The 16323-nt window shown below is 39.4% G+C and overlaps 1 protein-coding gene and 1 long non-coding RNA gene across 2 annotated transcripts; one reads left to right on the top strand and one right to left on the bottom strand.

Annotated features, from left to right (window-relative positions):
* The first annotated feature begins 1663 nt into the window (after nucleotides 1–1663).
* LOC108254870 (uncharacterized) lies at nucleotides 1664–11826 on the top strand. Its single transcript, XM_047149546.2, has 4 exons — nucleotides 1664–2017; nucleotides 9879–10034; nucleotides 10113–11156; nucleotides 11351–11826. The coding sequence occupies exons 2-4, from the start codon at nucleotides 9887–9889 to the stop codon at nucleotides 11434–11436; spliced, it is 1278 nt and encodes a 425-aa protein (XP_047005502.1). The 5' UTR covers nucleotides 1664–2017; nucleotides 9879–9886; the 3' UTR covers nucleotides 11437–11826.
* A 1704-nt stretch (nucleotides 11827–13530) lies between these two features.
* On the bottom strand, nucleotides 13531–15320 carry LOC124626130 (uncharacterized). Its single transcript, XR_006980773.2, has 2 exons — nucleotides 14675–15320; nucleotides 13531–14336 (listed from the first exon to the last, which is right to left on the bottom strand). It is a non-coding gene; the product is annotated as an uncharacterized LOC124626130 (long non-coding RNA).
* Between the last annotated feature and the right edge of the window lie 1003 nt (nucleotides 15321–16323).

Below are 16323 nucleotides of genomic sequence, written 5' to 3'. Positions count from 1 at the left end.
AAATCATGGTGAATGCATCGCATACATGGGGAACTTTTCTACTCAATTATACTCCGGGTCCAAACAGCGCCCCCTTTAGGACACCCCAGTGATGTCCAATGGTACAGATTATTCGCTTCCTATTTTATGAGTTTTTATTTACATTTTCATTTATTATGATGTCTAAGCAACTTCACTTTGAGAAAAATAGGGTACTGAACGGAACCAGTCCTTGTGGCTGGGGTGGTTCTGTCAAGTGTGCAGTTTTTATACCTTTACCTAGAAAACTGCACAGTGAAAGATACGATATTTACTCTAAAAGGTCATTATCATCCAATTATATACTGTAATGTTACACTATATAAACACAATTGGAGGTGAAATATATGTTAAAGGTACACAATAAGGGTACCATTCCAGCAGCAAGGAAATTTACAGTTTAGTACCCTTTGCACCAAACAGGGAGCTGTTCGATGACTCAATTCAGTGACACCATACAAGTGCAAATTAGCTGAACTAAATTTGACTACATTGTCTTTTGCTTAAATCTTCCCAACACTGTGTTGTCTTTTCTTAAGTATTACCCAGAGTGCAATTTTTTCCCCTTTCAATTATTTTTTCCTACTATTACTGAAGATTTAACTGTAAAATTTACTGACAATCATTAAACAGCTGGACTATTATCTAAAAATATTTCAGGTTGTATTTGTCATTTGTTGAGTTACCTTTAATCCAATTAATGCCCCATTAAAGGCACCGCGTTGGTATTTAATCTCCAATCATGCGCATTACTTGGATTAAAGAAATAAAAACAAACAAACTTTTTCTCAAATATTACCCATGATGCACTTCTGGCAGCTGGCTTCAGCTTTGGGAAGCCCAGAAGCTAAACGGCACCTCACTCGGCTCTGTTCTAACTGTGATCTGACCTCTTCCTAATGATCTGAGAGGTCTGAGTGGTTTTGTTTCTTCAAGTAGATCTGAGACTTGTGTCATACCGCTGATCCTACACAGGGTCACAAGGAGCCTGGAGCCTATCCCAGGGATCTCAGGGTACAAGGTGGGGGACACTCTGGACGGGGTGTGAACCCATCACAGGGCACAATCGAACACATTCACACGCTACGGACAATTTAGAAATGCCAATCAACCTACAGCGCATGTCTTTGGACTGGGGGAGGAAACCGGAGAACCCGGAGGAAACCCCTGAAGCACGGGGAGAACAGGCAAACTCTGCACACACAGCGAAGGTGGGACCCCAGAGATGTGATGCAAACTAAGCCAGTGTGCCCCTTTATAGACACTAGTAATGCTTTAAAATAGATTCTATAGAGAACGTAAAGGTAATTATCCATGATGGCTCCACACCAGCAACAAGGAAAATCCATGTGGTACCTTTAGTTCTACATGTAACTGTTTGAGATGTTTGATCCTTTCTTTCTTGTTTACCCTTCATTTTTTCACTGTTTGGCAGAAGGTGGCAGCATTCCCAAATTCTTCCCAAGTTTTATTTCACATCAAATAAATCCAGTGATCACTACGGGTATTTACTAAGACCTTAGTCTCTTTGAGAACCCAGTTGCAGCCCTAATCCTGCACACCTGCTCCAGATAATCGGTTCTGATTAACCGGATTAGTGCGTGCTGAAGCTATAATATGTCTGCTCATCAACCTCAATAATATCAACCAACACCCACAGTAATAATAACAACTCCAAGTCAAAGAAGATGACACAATTGTTTGCACCTCCTTCCATCTCGCCTCTCTCCTCATGCAGTTAACAATGTAGCTGGGACCAGTTTTGATCAACACACACACACACACACACACACCCTTTTATTCGATAATGTGCTCACACAAACACACCACAAACAGGTGAAGCAAAGGGAAGGTCAACCTGTATGGACACGTCCCACAAGGGGCGGGGTTCGAGACAACACACACACACACACACACACACACACACACACACACTTGCACACAGAAGGATGATTTGCTGTGTGCATACACTCTCCAAAGGTCACTCTGGAGTTCTCAGGTAAGCTTGATTTACTAAAAACTTTTAATTCACTATTGTGTCACGTCACACCTTTCTCTCTCTCTCTCTCTCTCTCTCTCTCTCTCTCTCTCTCTCTCTCCCACTGTTGGTCAGAAAGTGCAAACAACCTTAACAGGTTCACTCACACATTACTGCATGCAAAACAACACAACTCAGGATTTGTGTGTGTGTGTGTGTGTGTGTGTGTGTGTGTGTGTGTGTGTGTGTGTGTGTGTGTGTGTGTGTGTGTGTGTGTGTGTGAGTGTGTGTGAGTGTGTGTGAGTGTGTGTGAGAGTGAGTGAGTGAGTGAGAGAGTGAGTGAGTGAGTGAGTGTCAGTCAGTGCCTCTCATTAGGATTTGTCTAAATCTAAACATTATCACACTTCTTATGTAAGTGTTGTATATCCTAATTTCCGCTCAGATGCAACAGGTCCTCTTTAAGCTTTTTTTGGTTGTTGAAATTCTTTATTATTAGGATAAACCCCTTTTTCAAGGGGGTCCTACAGTTTTTCATTTTAAAAGGAATACTGTACTTATTTGTGCTCAAGCTAGGTTTTTAGGATCTGCGTAACCTTTGCAGTGACCTTTTATATAGTACCAGTGTGTTGTCAAAATGTAATCTGTGTCGTTGCTTTAAATGTAATCACAGAACTAAATGTAGCAAGTCTTTATAACTGACATGTTTTCCAGTTTTCTTATATGAAACTCATTTCAGGTACATAAATTAGACTTTCAAAATGAAGTAAAGGTCACTTGCATGGACTTTCCCAGGTGAAACATACGCATTTAAAAGTACAAACATGTACCCTTATGGTACCACAGTAAAAATACCCTTAATTTGGTACATTTATTTCTCAGTGTTCTAGTTTGCATTTGCTGACTTCACTCCATTTCTGTGTTTTCTTAGAAACCACATTTTTAATAGCGTGTTACAACTTGGTGGTTAGCACTGTTGCCTCCCACTTCTGGAGTTCGATTCCCGCCTCCGCACTGTGTGCGCGTGCCCCATGCTTCAGGGGTTTCCTCCGGGTACTCCGGTTTCCTCCCCCGTTCAAATGCATGCTTGTAGGCTGATTGGCATTTCTAAATTGTCCGTAGTGTGTGAATGTGTGTATGTGATTGTGCCCTGCGATGGGTTGGCATCCTGTCCAGGGTGTCCCCCCGCCTTGTGCCCCGAGTTCCCTGGGATACGCTCCAGGTTCCCTGTGACATTGTGTAAGATAACCGGTAGGGAAAATGGATGGATATGGATACTGATATTAGGATAAACTGCCACGATGCATGTTATCTTCGCTTTTGCACCACTGAACAATTCCACTAGTAGCAGTAAGACACCAAATTTAGATTAGAGCTAAATTATTTTGTCCTAAATGTTTACTTTTTGCATAGACGTCCAACGAAGAGAATATTAAATACATTTAAACATGTTTAATTTAGCTGGTACTTGTGCATTTGTCTTTGATGTATTGATGAGGTCTTTGTACTCATTCACAACACTAATTCTACAAAAAGTATCATTGTTCCTAATCTTGGAATATTTTTTTTTATTATTATTATTACATAAAACAGTTTAGAAGAGCAAATATATATAATATATATATATATATATATATATATATATATATATATATATATATATATATATATATATATATATATATATATATATATATATATATATATATATAGGATCATTTAATAAAGCCCAATCAGGATTTAAAAACACTTATAGCACTTCTGTTCCTAAACGTTTAACAAATAATATATACTATACTAGATCTCTCTCTCTCTCTTAAGATGGTGATGGTTTGTACTTTTGTCTAGTCTTAATCATTTTAATTAGCCAATTAATTTTCACTTAGAAAGAATAAGGCTTGGTATCTGCTCACAATATCACACAACAACAATTGAGTAGCTACATGCATTTGCACCGCTGACTGCTTCTGGCATGAAAAACATTTGTTGTTATTTATTTTATCAAATCAAGTTCTTCCAGTCAGTTTGTAATTATTTGTTAAACAGTTAAAAAATTTATTTTCACGATATCTGAGTGTGTTGTCAACTTATCATGAAGAAAAACCTCTGCAAAGAACCTTCTTGTCATGAACCTTTTTAAAAAAATTGTATACGGTTCTTTGGAGATTTCATTATCAGGTTCTTCAGAGCAGTCTATTGGTTCTTCAAGGTAGCCTATCATCCCTTAACAGGTTAACGTGAACCCTATAAGGTTCTCTGTGGGACTGGAAAAGGTTCTCCTGGCATCACTCTTTAGAACCTTGGCTTTTTTTTTTATTATTTTTTTTATTTTATTTTTTTTAGGGAGAACTATTCTTTGTTTTGAAATGTGATGTTCAGTAAAAATGACTGATTTTCATCTAATACATTTGTTGGTTTGATTGCACAAGGTATTCATCTGAATCATAACACTGCAGTTTGTGCAATAACACAATACTGGTAGTGCACTACTATTAAAGCAGTTATAAGATTATGGCTGTGCCTATAATCTGTGTTTTCAGACTTAACGTGAACTTAAAGGCATTATATTCAGTTATAACTTACAACATATTTGTTTCACTTTAGGAACTTCATTTAAACTATGATTATATGGCTAGGTGGTATGCAATAAATATTAAATTACAGGTAAAAGAGGTAAAGAGAACTTTCCCTCTGAATCAGCCTCTTCATTATGACTTAAAGCGTGTTAGTGAAAGGGTTTTAGGCCTTAAAACTATCGAATGCTTCTGGGAGCTCAAGGCCAAAAGCTTGCAAAAGCAAATACAAGTGCAAACACTGTGTCAACAAAACCCATGAGGTGAGATTAGCAATCTAGGGGTGAGTGACATGATTAAAATATCACCATGCTTCATATCAGACATTTCTATCACAAACAACATGTATGATGGATTGGTTTGATGTCTAGAAAAAGAAATTAACACTGAAAAGAAGGAAAATATCAAATAAGATTTTTAAGGAAAGACTTGTATTACAGTGTAGGATCACATACCAATATATTAATTGAAAAGCAGCAGCATGACCCACACACACACACACACACACACACACACACACACAAAACTATGCAAAAGTCTTAGGCATATGCAAAGCAATGCTGTGAAGTGAAGATGCCTCAAAAATGATGAAATTGTATGTCATAAACAACCCTTTTTCTGTTTAAAAATGCTTCCGTCGTCTCAGAAAGACTTTGTACAGGTTTAAAAGTAAATTAGCTGGAAGTTTTTCTGAGTATTTTGGAGAATTTGCCACAGATCTTCTGGTGACAAACCTCAAGACTGTCAATCCTGTTTCTGGTTTTACAAATAAAACAGGAACGAATTCATTATGATTTTTGTCTGAAAAGTGGCGTATTGTGTAATATTTGCTTTTTTTTTTTACTGCCATACAAACATGTTCTTGTAATGGTTAATTGTTTTTTCGGAAAACAAATGTTTGGAATCAAAATTTAAATTCACTTGATAATGCAGACAAATGTGGTATTAAAAAGAAGACTTTTGCACAGTACTGTGCAAACATATCTCGTGTGTGTGTGTGTGTGTGTGTGTGTGTGTGTGCGCGTGTGTGTGTATAGATAGATAAAATGGGTATAGTGCAGGATTGATCCATATGCAAAAAAACAAAATGCATGCAGAGGATTGTCCACATGCAAGCACGCACGGCCAAGCCATAATGCAAACTACACACAGTTTGCATGAGAAATTTGCACAATTACATAATACTACAATATGTAAATCATTATTACACATTATTTTACATCAATGTTTACATCTCGGTGTAGTGTCTCATTTCACATCTCTTTTTCCTTTTTTGTTTTCAAATGTAAATCTGAAGCAGAAACTGCTCTAGAGATTTGGCCAGCTCCTGTTTCAGCATTAAACGCAATGCTTCAGATTTTACACCATTGTTAAACTTACTAACAGTTGTAATGATGTGACGCGGTTTTATAAAACGGCTACAAAAACATGATCAAATACGCTGACGTTCAATAAATTATTTTTAATAAATTCAATAAATTATTCAATAAATTATTTTTTCGAGATGGTTACAAAACCATCTTGGAAGAGTTTGGACTCCATCAGTCAACAGTCACCGAGATTGTGAGCTAATGGAGAAAACTCAAGACCATTGTTCCCCTTCCCAGGAGTAGAGACCAACAAAGATTAGAGCAAGATGTGTAATAGTACATGACTATTGTAACATCTAAGCAACCAGAGTCCTCTCTCACATTGGCTAATGTTAATGTTCCTGAGTCCACCATCAGGAGAACACTAAACAACAATGGTGTGCATGGCAGGGCTGCAAGGAGAAAACTACTGATCTCCAAAAAGAACATTACTTCCTGTCTGCAGTTTGCTAAAGATCACATGGACAAGCCAGAAGGCTATTAAAAATGTTTTGTGGACAGATGGGATCAAAATAGAACTTTTGGTTTAAATGAGAAACATTGTTTGGAAAAAGGAAAACACTGCATTCCAGCGTAAGAACCTTCCCATCTGTGAAACGTGGTGGTGGTGGTAGTATTATGGTTTGAGCCTGTTTTGCTGCATCTGGACCAGGATGACATGCCATCATTGATGGAACAATGAATTTTGAATTATACCAGCGAATTCTAAAGGAAAATGTCAGGACATCTCTCCGTGATCTGAATCTCAAGAGAAAGTGGGTCATTCTCAAGTTGTTCTACCAAAGAACGATTAAATAAGAATAAAGTTAATGTTTTGGAAAGGCCAAGTCAAAGTCCTGACCTTAATCCAATAGAAATGTTGTGGAAGGACCTGAAGCAAGCAGTTCATGTGAGGAAATCCACCAACATCCCAGAGTTGAAGCTGTTTTGTACTGAGGAATGGGATAAAATTCCTCCAAGCCGATGTGCAGGACTGATTAACAGTTACCCCAAACGTTTAGCTGCAGTTATTGCCACACAAGGGGCTCACACCAGATATTGAAAACAAAGGTTCACAGACATTTACCCCTCACAGTTATGTGATATATGTAATCTAAATGACCAAGTATAATATTTTTTAATCTAATTTTAGGACTTGTGTGAAAAATCGGATATATAGAAAATTCTAAAGGGTTCACAAACTTTCAAGCACCACTGTACATGAAATAAAAATTCACTTAATTTAAAACTCAAATTACTTAATTTACACGGTTAAATGAAATGTAATTTTGGACATGGTCTGCACTTATGTAGCACTTTTATCCAAAGCGCTTTACACTGTGTCTCATTCATTCACACACACCAATGGTAGCAGAGCTGCCATGCAAAGCACTAGCTTGCCGTCAGGAGCAACTTGGGCTTCAGTGTCTTGCCAAAGGACACTTCAGAATGTGGAGTCACGTGGGCTGGGAATCGAACCGCCAACCCTACGATTAGTGGACAACCACCGCTCTACCACCTGAGCCACAGCCGCCTGGACCTAGATGAATATTGTTACTGTTTTAGTTTACGGAGACACTAGTCAAACATTATACGTCACTTATTAAAGAGTCTGGTGTATGTACTGTAGGCCGCTGTGTACACTTCCTGACTGAAACCTTTGGTTTAAAACGGCAGCAGTGTAGGGTGGTGCTGCATATATAAATAACTGCACGATAATCTTATTAGGCAGTAAGGTCTGGAAACCGGAAATGTGGTTCATGCGGTAATATCTTGGGCGTATACAATGGTATCTAGGAGCACGCAGTGGTTAAAAAAAAAAAAAAAACTATGTTCTTTCAGTGGCTCCATAATTAAAAAACAAAACAAAAAATGCTGTGCTCAAAAAATGTGGCACAAGATTCAGTAGCCAAGAAAACAAACTGGTTATACCAGAACATTCATAAAATAATAACCACATCATCGTAATTCCATTGGCTCACTTGATAAAAGTGAGAAGAGCTTAGATGACAGCTTCACAAAGAAGGATGACCTTTTAAAGACGGTACTGTGCAGAGCAAGAAAAATAACGTTATTTTTAGGCACACATACCTACCTACCTGGTGTTTTCTGCCATCTATACAAGAACAGTAATAAAACTCAACAACGATAGGTTTGGAAAGTGGCTCATCCAGGAGGAATGATGGCTCATGTTCAGTCAGAAACAGATTGCCCAGACTTCACACAGGTTTTGTTTGTGGAATTTTAATACCGGTAGCACCAGCAGCAGTTTTATGCACATTCATGAAGTCTTTTGTTAGTAAACACTGTGCTTATTAACTTGTTATTCCACACCAGGGCTTCAAATTTGTCCTTTCTGATGAGCACTCATCAAACCTAACCTGAATCGATAGATCAGGCTCTAAACTTCCTCTCAGGGCATGCCTACATTCTTTCAAGGGGTCTTTGGGTGATTTAATGCTCCTGGCTTTCTAAAGAGTTTCTACTGGTTCTACTACACCAAATATGTGCTTGGTGAATTCCAGATTTAGTCCCCCTTCCAGTTCATCCCAAATGTGTTCAGTGGGGTTGAGGTTATGGTTCTGTGCAGGACCCTCGAGTTCTTCCACTCCAACCTTCACACACACCATGTGTTCATGGAGCTGACTTTGTGCACAGGGGCGCCGTCATGTTGGAACAGGTTTGGGCCTCTTTGTCCCAGTGAAGGGTGTCCCGCTTCAAATGTTGTGACAACAGTTTGGAGAAGAACCACATATGGGTTTGATGGTCAGGTGTGCATGTACTTTTAGCCATATAGTGTATGTTGTTGGGAGGTTATTGCCTTTGTCTAGCCCGGATTAGACGTTGCTAGAAGATCGTGCAGTTTTCATCAATAGACATTTCAGTCAATGGAAATTGCTCAATTTCCCCATTCCTTTTATTATTCAAGAAATACATTAATTTAATTTATATATATGCTGGACCTAAATTTGTCCATGTAGTGGCCCTTTGCTAGCAAAAGCACAGTAAAATTATAGATCATGATGCATATCATGATTTGGTATATTGTGATACAATATTTCTTACCATATAAAGCAGTATTGATTACTTGAGTTTTCTCCTAATCTAATGTTTTTGTTCCACAATTCAGAGGTTTTTCAGGGTATGGACATTGGGAAAGTCAGTCATATTGCAATGTTCAAGAGTCTGAAGCATGTGGCCAGCTAATTGTACACACATTAGAGTGGCCTTTTTGTAGACAGTGGGCAGAGCATCTGAGCATCAGATAAAATGCTCTGAGTATCACCAGATCATGATCCCATATGGAATTTTCTATGTCTTAATATTACCTAGAGGTCATAAAACATCGCACAATTCTTTAGTTGTTGAGAACTCAAATCCTTTCAGAAAGCTAGAACTGTTCAATAAAACGCTGGGTGTGAATACCCAGTGGATGGGAATCCATACGGGGCACCACACACAGCCGCTACCAGCATGTTCTTGGGAGGAAACTGGAAAACCCGGAGGAAATCCATACAGACACAGGAAGAACTTGCACAGAATATAACCCAAACTCAGGACCGAACCCCAAAACGTGGAGCTGTGAGACAGCAATATGTGCACAAGGGCTTTAGCTAGGGATTGTTTATAGTGGTGGTTTAGATATTGACTGATTCGATATAGTTATGTTAAGCCATGTTCTTTGGATTTGTAATGTTCAATAAACAATGCAAGCTTTTATTACATGAATAACTGCATGAGTACTAGAATCTAATATTACTTGTTGACCGGCTGTTCTGATGTTTATCTGCTTTTGCATAATTGTTCCGACCGTTACTTTCAAAAAAAAAAAAAAAAAGACTGAAAAACAAGAATACTATAAATCCTAATCCTAAATCCTTTCAGAAAGCTAGAACTGTTCAATAAAATCTTCAGAGAATTGTTTTGTGCCTTAGTATGATGGTGTTTAATCTTCTTCTCCAGGTCTAAGGATGGACGGCGTCCTGGAGGCGACGATCGCTCTGTGTGGATGCAAAGTGCTGTGCAGCGTTCTGTGTCTTCCTGCTTTCAAAAACTCCATCTCCTCAGTCAGCCTGTGCTGCATTTGCCTCTTGCTCTTCACTGATCTCTCAATCACTAGTAAGCATGTTTCTCAAGATCATCACATTTGTTTCCTATCCTACTCATGTTCATCACCTTTCATTCATGTTTTTCCAGTGTTCCTGGTGTACCTTTGGTCTGCTGCACCCAGACCTTTGTTCTTTCACCCGTCTTCTGATGTCCTCGCCCTGCGCTTCATGCTGTTCCTTAGTGACACCTACGAGGCTGTGTTGATTCTGACCCCGCTGCTGGTGGCTGTGGAACTGCTGGTTCGTCTCTTATGGGGTGGAGAGACTGTGACATCGATTGTGGACGAAACAAAAGAGGACACGTTGTTTTTAAAAGACGTTGACGGAGTCCCCTGGAAGACTAGACGACAACAGAAAGGAGAGGAGAAAGAGAACAATGCAGAGTTCTTAAAAGCTTTAGGTTTCCTCGGTTGCCTCATGCTTTGGTTCATGTGTGGGACGTATGCCGGGTTTAGTTGGAGGCAGGAGCAGATGATGGTGAGATCCTGCCTGGAAAAAGGCAGCTTTCTCTCGACGTGCCTCCCTTGCCTCCTCACTGCTTCTTCACCAGTTAGCAGGCAACTATTTTGGGCTCTACCTGCTGCTGTTCTCTTGCTAGCACTCACTGCAGTTCTGAGCTTGATCGTTGCAAAGCTGACCCCCACAATTGTTCATCCAGAACTGCTGAAATGCACAGAGAACTTTGATGCCCTCCAACAAACGCAAACACATCCACCCACACTCGAGAGGACCTCTGTTCCTGCTGTGAGCTTCTCACACAATTGCGACGTTGACACAGAAAAGACAGCGAACAGCTGCACCATTCAAAGCTCGCATAATAAACGACGATGGGCTTACGGAAAGCCAGAACCATTATCTTGGAGAACAGAGCTGGCTGACAGCTGTAAATTAAAAAGCGAGAGCATCACACTCGTCTTGCAAGCGCACTGCACGGCCCCGCACCCTCACAAGAGCCGGCTTTGGCAGACTGTGAGGGAAAGTCCCTGCCTGAGGGGAGAACTAATGACAGGACTGCTGTGTGGGCTTCTGGTGTGTGTCTTTCCTACAGTTCTCAGCACCAACATACTGCTCGTCAGCAACCTGGACACTCTGGCTGGGTACATCGTAAAGCATCTGCTCACTCCACTGCACGGTAAATGAGCGGTTAAAAGGGATGCATGTTCTCACAGCACACCTCATGCTGAACATTCCTAACATTCCAAGGTTATTTGTAAAATCGGAAACCCTGAACGGGTTCCAATGCACACACAAAGGAGCACTGATGACTGTTTTCTCAACTGCTTATTATCATGAATTCTACTTTAGTAAATGTTTTATCTTGGTCAGGGTTACTGTGGATCCTGGGAATACTGGGAACATGGCAGGAAATCATGCACACGGGAGGGTGCAGGGGATTTAGATTCATCTACTGAAGGAAACTGGAGGACACAGAGGAAACCCACATGGAGAACAGTTTATCCTGGAGACTAGAGCCCAGGAACACTGGCTGTGAATACCCAGTGGATGGGAATCCATACGGGGCACCACACACGGCCGCTACCAGCATGTTCTTGGGAGGAAACTGGAAAACCCGGAAGAAATCCATACAGACACAGGAAGAACTTGCACAGAATATAACCCAAACTCAGGACCGAACCCCAAAACGTGGAGCTGTGAGACAGCAATATGTGCACAAGGGCTTTAGCTAGGGATTGTTTATAGTGGTGGTTTAGATATTGACTGATTCGATATAGTTATGTTAAGCCATGTTCTTTGGATTTGTAATGTTCAATAAACAATGCAAGCTTTTATTACATGAATAACTGCATGAGCACTAGAATCTAATATTACTTGTTGACCGGCTGTTCTGATGTTTATCTGCTTTTGCATAATTGTTCCGACCGTTACTTTTTAAAAAAAAAAAAAAAAAGACTGAAAAACAAGAATACTATACCTACCACAATGAACACATTTTAGACAGCAGATTTGCTGCGTTTAAGAATTTAGCAGGACTGAAAACAAACCCAAGCCTAATTAACTGGGATGCAGTTATTGTGCCTGATCACAGATGGCTGTTTGTACACACACACACACACACACACACACACACGCACGCATGCACGCACTCTCACTCTGCCTGGGCTTTTCAATACTGTTACTGGAAAAAATAAAACAAGGGCGTCAAAATTGGACTTGGGACGCTATGCTTGCTTTTAGCACCTATCAGTTTATAACCCGAATACTAAATGGTATGCATGGACACGTTCAAGCAAATTATTGAGAAGGAGATTGAAAAAAAGTTCTAAACAATAATGGATTGTGAAAGCTAACAGACTAGAGGCAACTTGTTTGATGTCAAAACAATCACTCGAGGGCAGTCACGTTGTTTAATTAAGTAAACTGCCGCTTACTGTCTAGAAGCTAGAACTCGACACCCAGTCAGATCATCAGATAAACAACCGAGAAAAGATCCATTATAACACTTTAAAAACACTATAGAAATGTTTACACTGTCTCTCTACACTAATGGACTAATTTCCCTTTAACCAAAGAAATGAATAAAAAGTGTATCGAGTGTAGAAGTCTGCAATTGTTTTAACAAAATTTTATAAAGAATAAATGTAAGACAAAGTTTGTGAGGTTGCGAAGGCATTCCTACTCGGGCTAGGCGATTAGGATATAGACGTTGTGATGTAATAACATCGTGAGCTTTTCTTCATGACGTACTTTGAAATCTGGATTCTGATTGGTCAGAAGGTGTTGATTAACCTTCTGTAACAGCAGCTCTGACGGTATTAACGCGCCCGTTCTTGTATGTTATCAGTTCTATAGTAACAGATCGTTCACAGGGACTTGTATGCTCCAAGTAAATGCATTAAAAACGGGTATGCATTAAAATCTTGTCGATATGGTGACATTTTCTCTAAGGAGACGTTTGTTTAACGTTTATGGAAGGAGTCTCCAGTGCCAGAGGTAAAGCTGTAGCTTTAAGTTTTCCATCATCTTGAAGAGGGAAGCTTTGTGGTTTCTTCGTGTCATGACAAACTGCACGTTTTTGGCTCATTAACTTTAAGAGGCTAGTGAGGGAAAAACTGTTTATAGCTGCTTTATAACTTCAGTGAGAACAGGCACTAACTTGCTTCAATCCATTTTATTCATTACTGAAAGCCGGGCCAAAATCTCTGAACCTGTAATTAGATTGAGATTGGATTTGGAAAATAAATGTATTTTTGCAACTGGAAAGGTTTACATGTAATGACACTCATTATATTTACAATGATCAACAATTATAAAGCTTAGAATTTTTTTTTAAAAAAGTAAACATTATAGGATGAGTATCGGTATCGAAAAAGGAAAATGATATTGTGCCATGATGTCTCTAACACCATGTATATTGTGTGCATCATGAACAGTTTGCATTATTATTTGCACTAACTCTTTTACTGTGGTGTCTTCTGATGTTAATGTGGTTCTTTTAAAACCATTATTCTGTTCGTTTGGATTGTCACAGGAAAGACCCATATGAATTTTTGATGTCTTAATTATCATTTTTAATAATATCATTTTAATCTGGCTTAGTGATTAGCAAGTTCGCTTCACACCTCCAGGATCCAGGGTTCGAGTCCCGCCAGGGCCATGTGTGTGCGGAGTTTGCATGTTCTCCCCGTGCTGCGGAGGTTTCCTCCCCCAGTCCAAAGACATGGATGGTAGGCTGATTGGCGTGTCTATGTGATTGTGCCCTGCAATGGATTGGCAACCTGTCCAGGGTGTACCCTGCCTTGGGCCCGATGCTCCCTGGGATAGCCTCCAGGTAGAAGATGGATGGATGGATAATTTTAATCTACAAAACAAAAAAAAACTTAAGTGAGGTGGGGCACAAACTTTTTTGCACAGAACTGTATGTGCAGAACGTAATATTCAGACACCAAAAGAAACAGAGGCTCGTTACTCATCAAAATACGTTATCCACGTTTCCTTTTTTCTTTCTTTCTAATTTTTGAATGACTACCAATTTGGTTCTTTGTGTACTCGATCGTCGCAGTCTGAGTACCTTTCAGTCCCAACAAGGATGAAAGGAAAAACCTTTGACTCTTCGCACAATTGTGTGTTCCTGTGCGGTGAAGGTAAGATGAATGAAAAAGCCTGCGTGTGATTTGGAGAAGGTTAAGACATGCTGAAGCAAGTGCCGCTGTGAAAATAATACATCAAACGTTTACCACAGGCTCTTTTCCCTTATTCGCGTGCTGTTCTCAGGGAACCAGCTGGCTTTTTTCCCCCATCTGTTGTACCATGTGTTTGTACAGCAAACAACTCAAACACTGCCCTCTTTTACCTGCAAAACAAAAGCATCATCATACGCACAGGGCCGGGAAAAAATAGTAGTAATAAACGATGCATCATATTGAAAATACATACAAATAATGTTATTTTACACCAGTTTAACAATCAGGGTCAGTTCAACGCACCTAAAGTCACCCAAAATGTCAAAAAGAATGAGATGATTTCGGAGTGGTGCAAAAATAAATAAATAAATAAATCTGCCCTGCTTTTTACATCCAATGACTGAATACTCAAATGTTGTGCGTTTATAACCACACTCACTAATGAAGAAACTCAGCTGACTCTGCAAGATATCTGACCTTATAAAGCACATTTTCATTCTAATCTTACTTTCCAATGTTCAACATCGTCCACCCGAGAGTCCTGAAGTTACACCTGTTGACACCAGAGGTCTCCCAGCACTGCGCCATTCAATCTCCACTAGATTCACACGCTGAAGAAAAGCTGCAGAACGACATTGGTTTAAAAACAACACTCGAAACAGCAACTTTTTTTTCTTCTTTTTTTCCCATCCCCCTCTCGAATATCCAACAAAGGTTCAGCAACCCCCTTTCCACCTTTTCCTTCAGGGTAAATGCTAATCTGACATTACGTGAATTTTACATGCCAAAGAATTCAGGCCTGTGGAAACAAATCCAACCTACCGGAGGCATGTGACTCACCGACATAGGAATAACATCAGCATAAATGAAGAGAAGTTAGTGTGTTGTAAAAAAAAGAAAAAAATTCTACAAGTAATACATCACATTAAAGTGACACTAAGTACAACGAATGAATATTTAGAGCGACTGTATTGCATTAAGACAATAACTGTGCCATGTGGAGGAAGAATGTTCAGTAATGAGGTGATAAAACACTCCGTGTTATGCTGTTATAGGAGAATAATCAACAACCAGGTCGTGCGATGAACCCGGAGTCACTTTTACCACAAGGAAATGGATTACTTTCCCGTAACAGCACATCCTGAAGCGTTTTATTCCTCTTTCGCCACAGAAATTTGTTACCTGTTATCATACTTGGTAAAGCTCATCATGTAAATGAGAAACCAAGTAAAAAAAGTAAACTCCTCTGTCCTGAAGATGTGCACGGTTGCATCTGACTGAGCGCTGACGCTGGAGACATAAACATCTCCTTACAGAAAACATCTCCACATCATCGAGTACACACTCACTCTCAGCACCGTCAAGGTAATATTTCCTGCTCTTGTTTAATTACAAGGTGTAGACGTCGATCTGGCGAAACGTCAAGTCAAACAGAACCTAACAGCCGTCACTCCAAACAGTAGAGTGTTTGTGCGTTTGAAACGCTGGAGGCATTTCTAGCGAAGATTATCATACTATATCACGAGTAAGGATCGTGCCTCGAAGAGATCCGATAAACGTCTCGAAATTTAGTAAGCCTGAGAAGTTAAGAGCTATGAAGATGAGGTACAGGGTTTGGTTTTTTTTTTTTTTCTTTTTTCCCTTTTCCCGACCTTACCGTGCCAAAAAGTTATTGGGGATGCAAACTTTTATTCACAATTGTATATATTTAATAAAATCCTAGTAATTTGGGACAGATAAACCTGGGGAAACAGGATATAAATCCTATGGAAAAAATACTGAATAATTTAGAAATATCTTTAAATAGTTGTTTAAGGCTTTAACATTGTGGAACATATACAAGATTCTCAAAACGAGTGTGTGTGAGAGAGAGAAGCAATAAGTTAAAAACTATACATCACATGATGGGATGTTACGTGGTAACTGCTTTGTTTTTATACATATTTATATTTGTTTTTTTTAACCATGTGTGTTTCATGATCATTATTATATTCTTTTGAAACATATTTTTGTAACTAAAATAATTTATTTTTGTTGTAACAGCACTCCACTTTATTTTCTGTCGGGTTCAAATCTGGAGACCAAACTGGTCATGCATTTCTATATTCAGCCAAGTTGTAACCTTTTGGCAGAGGCAACCAGGCTTTGGGCTTACAT

This window comes from Ictalurus punctatus, chromosome 21, assembly GCF_001660625.3.
Source record: "Ictalurus punctatus breed USDA103 chromosome 21, Coco_2.0, whole genome shotgun sequence".
Taxonomy (NCBI): Eukaryota; Metazoa; Chordata; class Actinopteri; order Siluriformes; family Ictaluridae; genus Ictalurus; species Ictalurus punctatus.
This window is presented reverse-complemented; position numbering and strand designations above follow the sequence as displayed.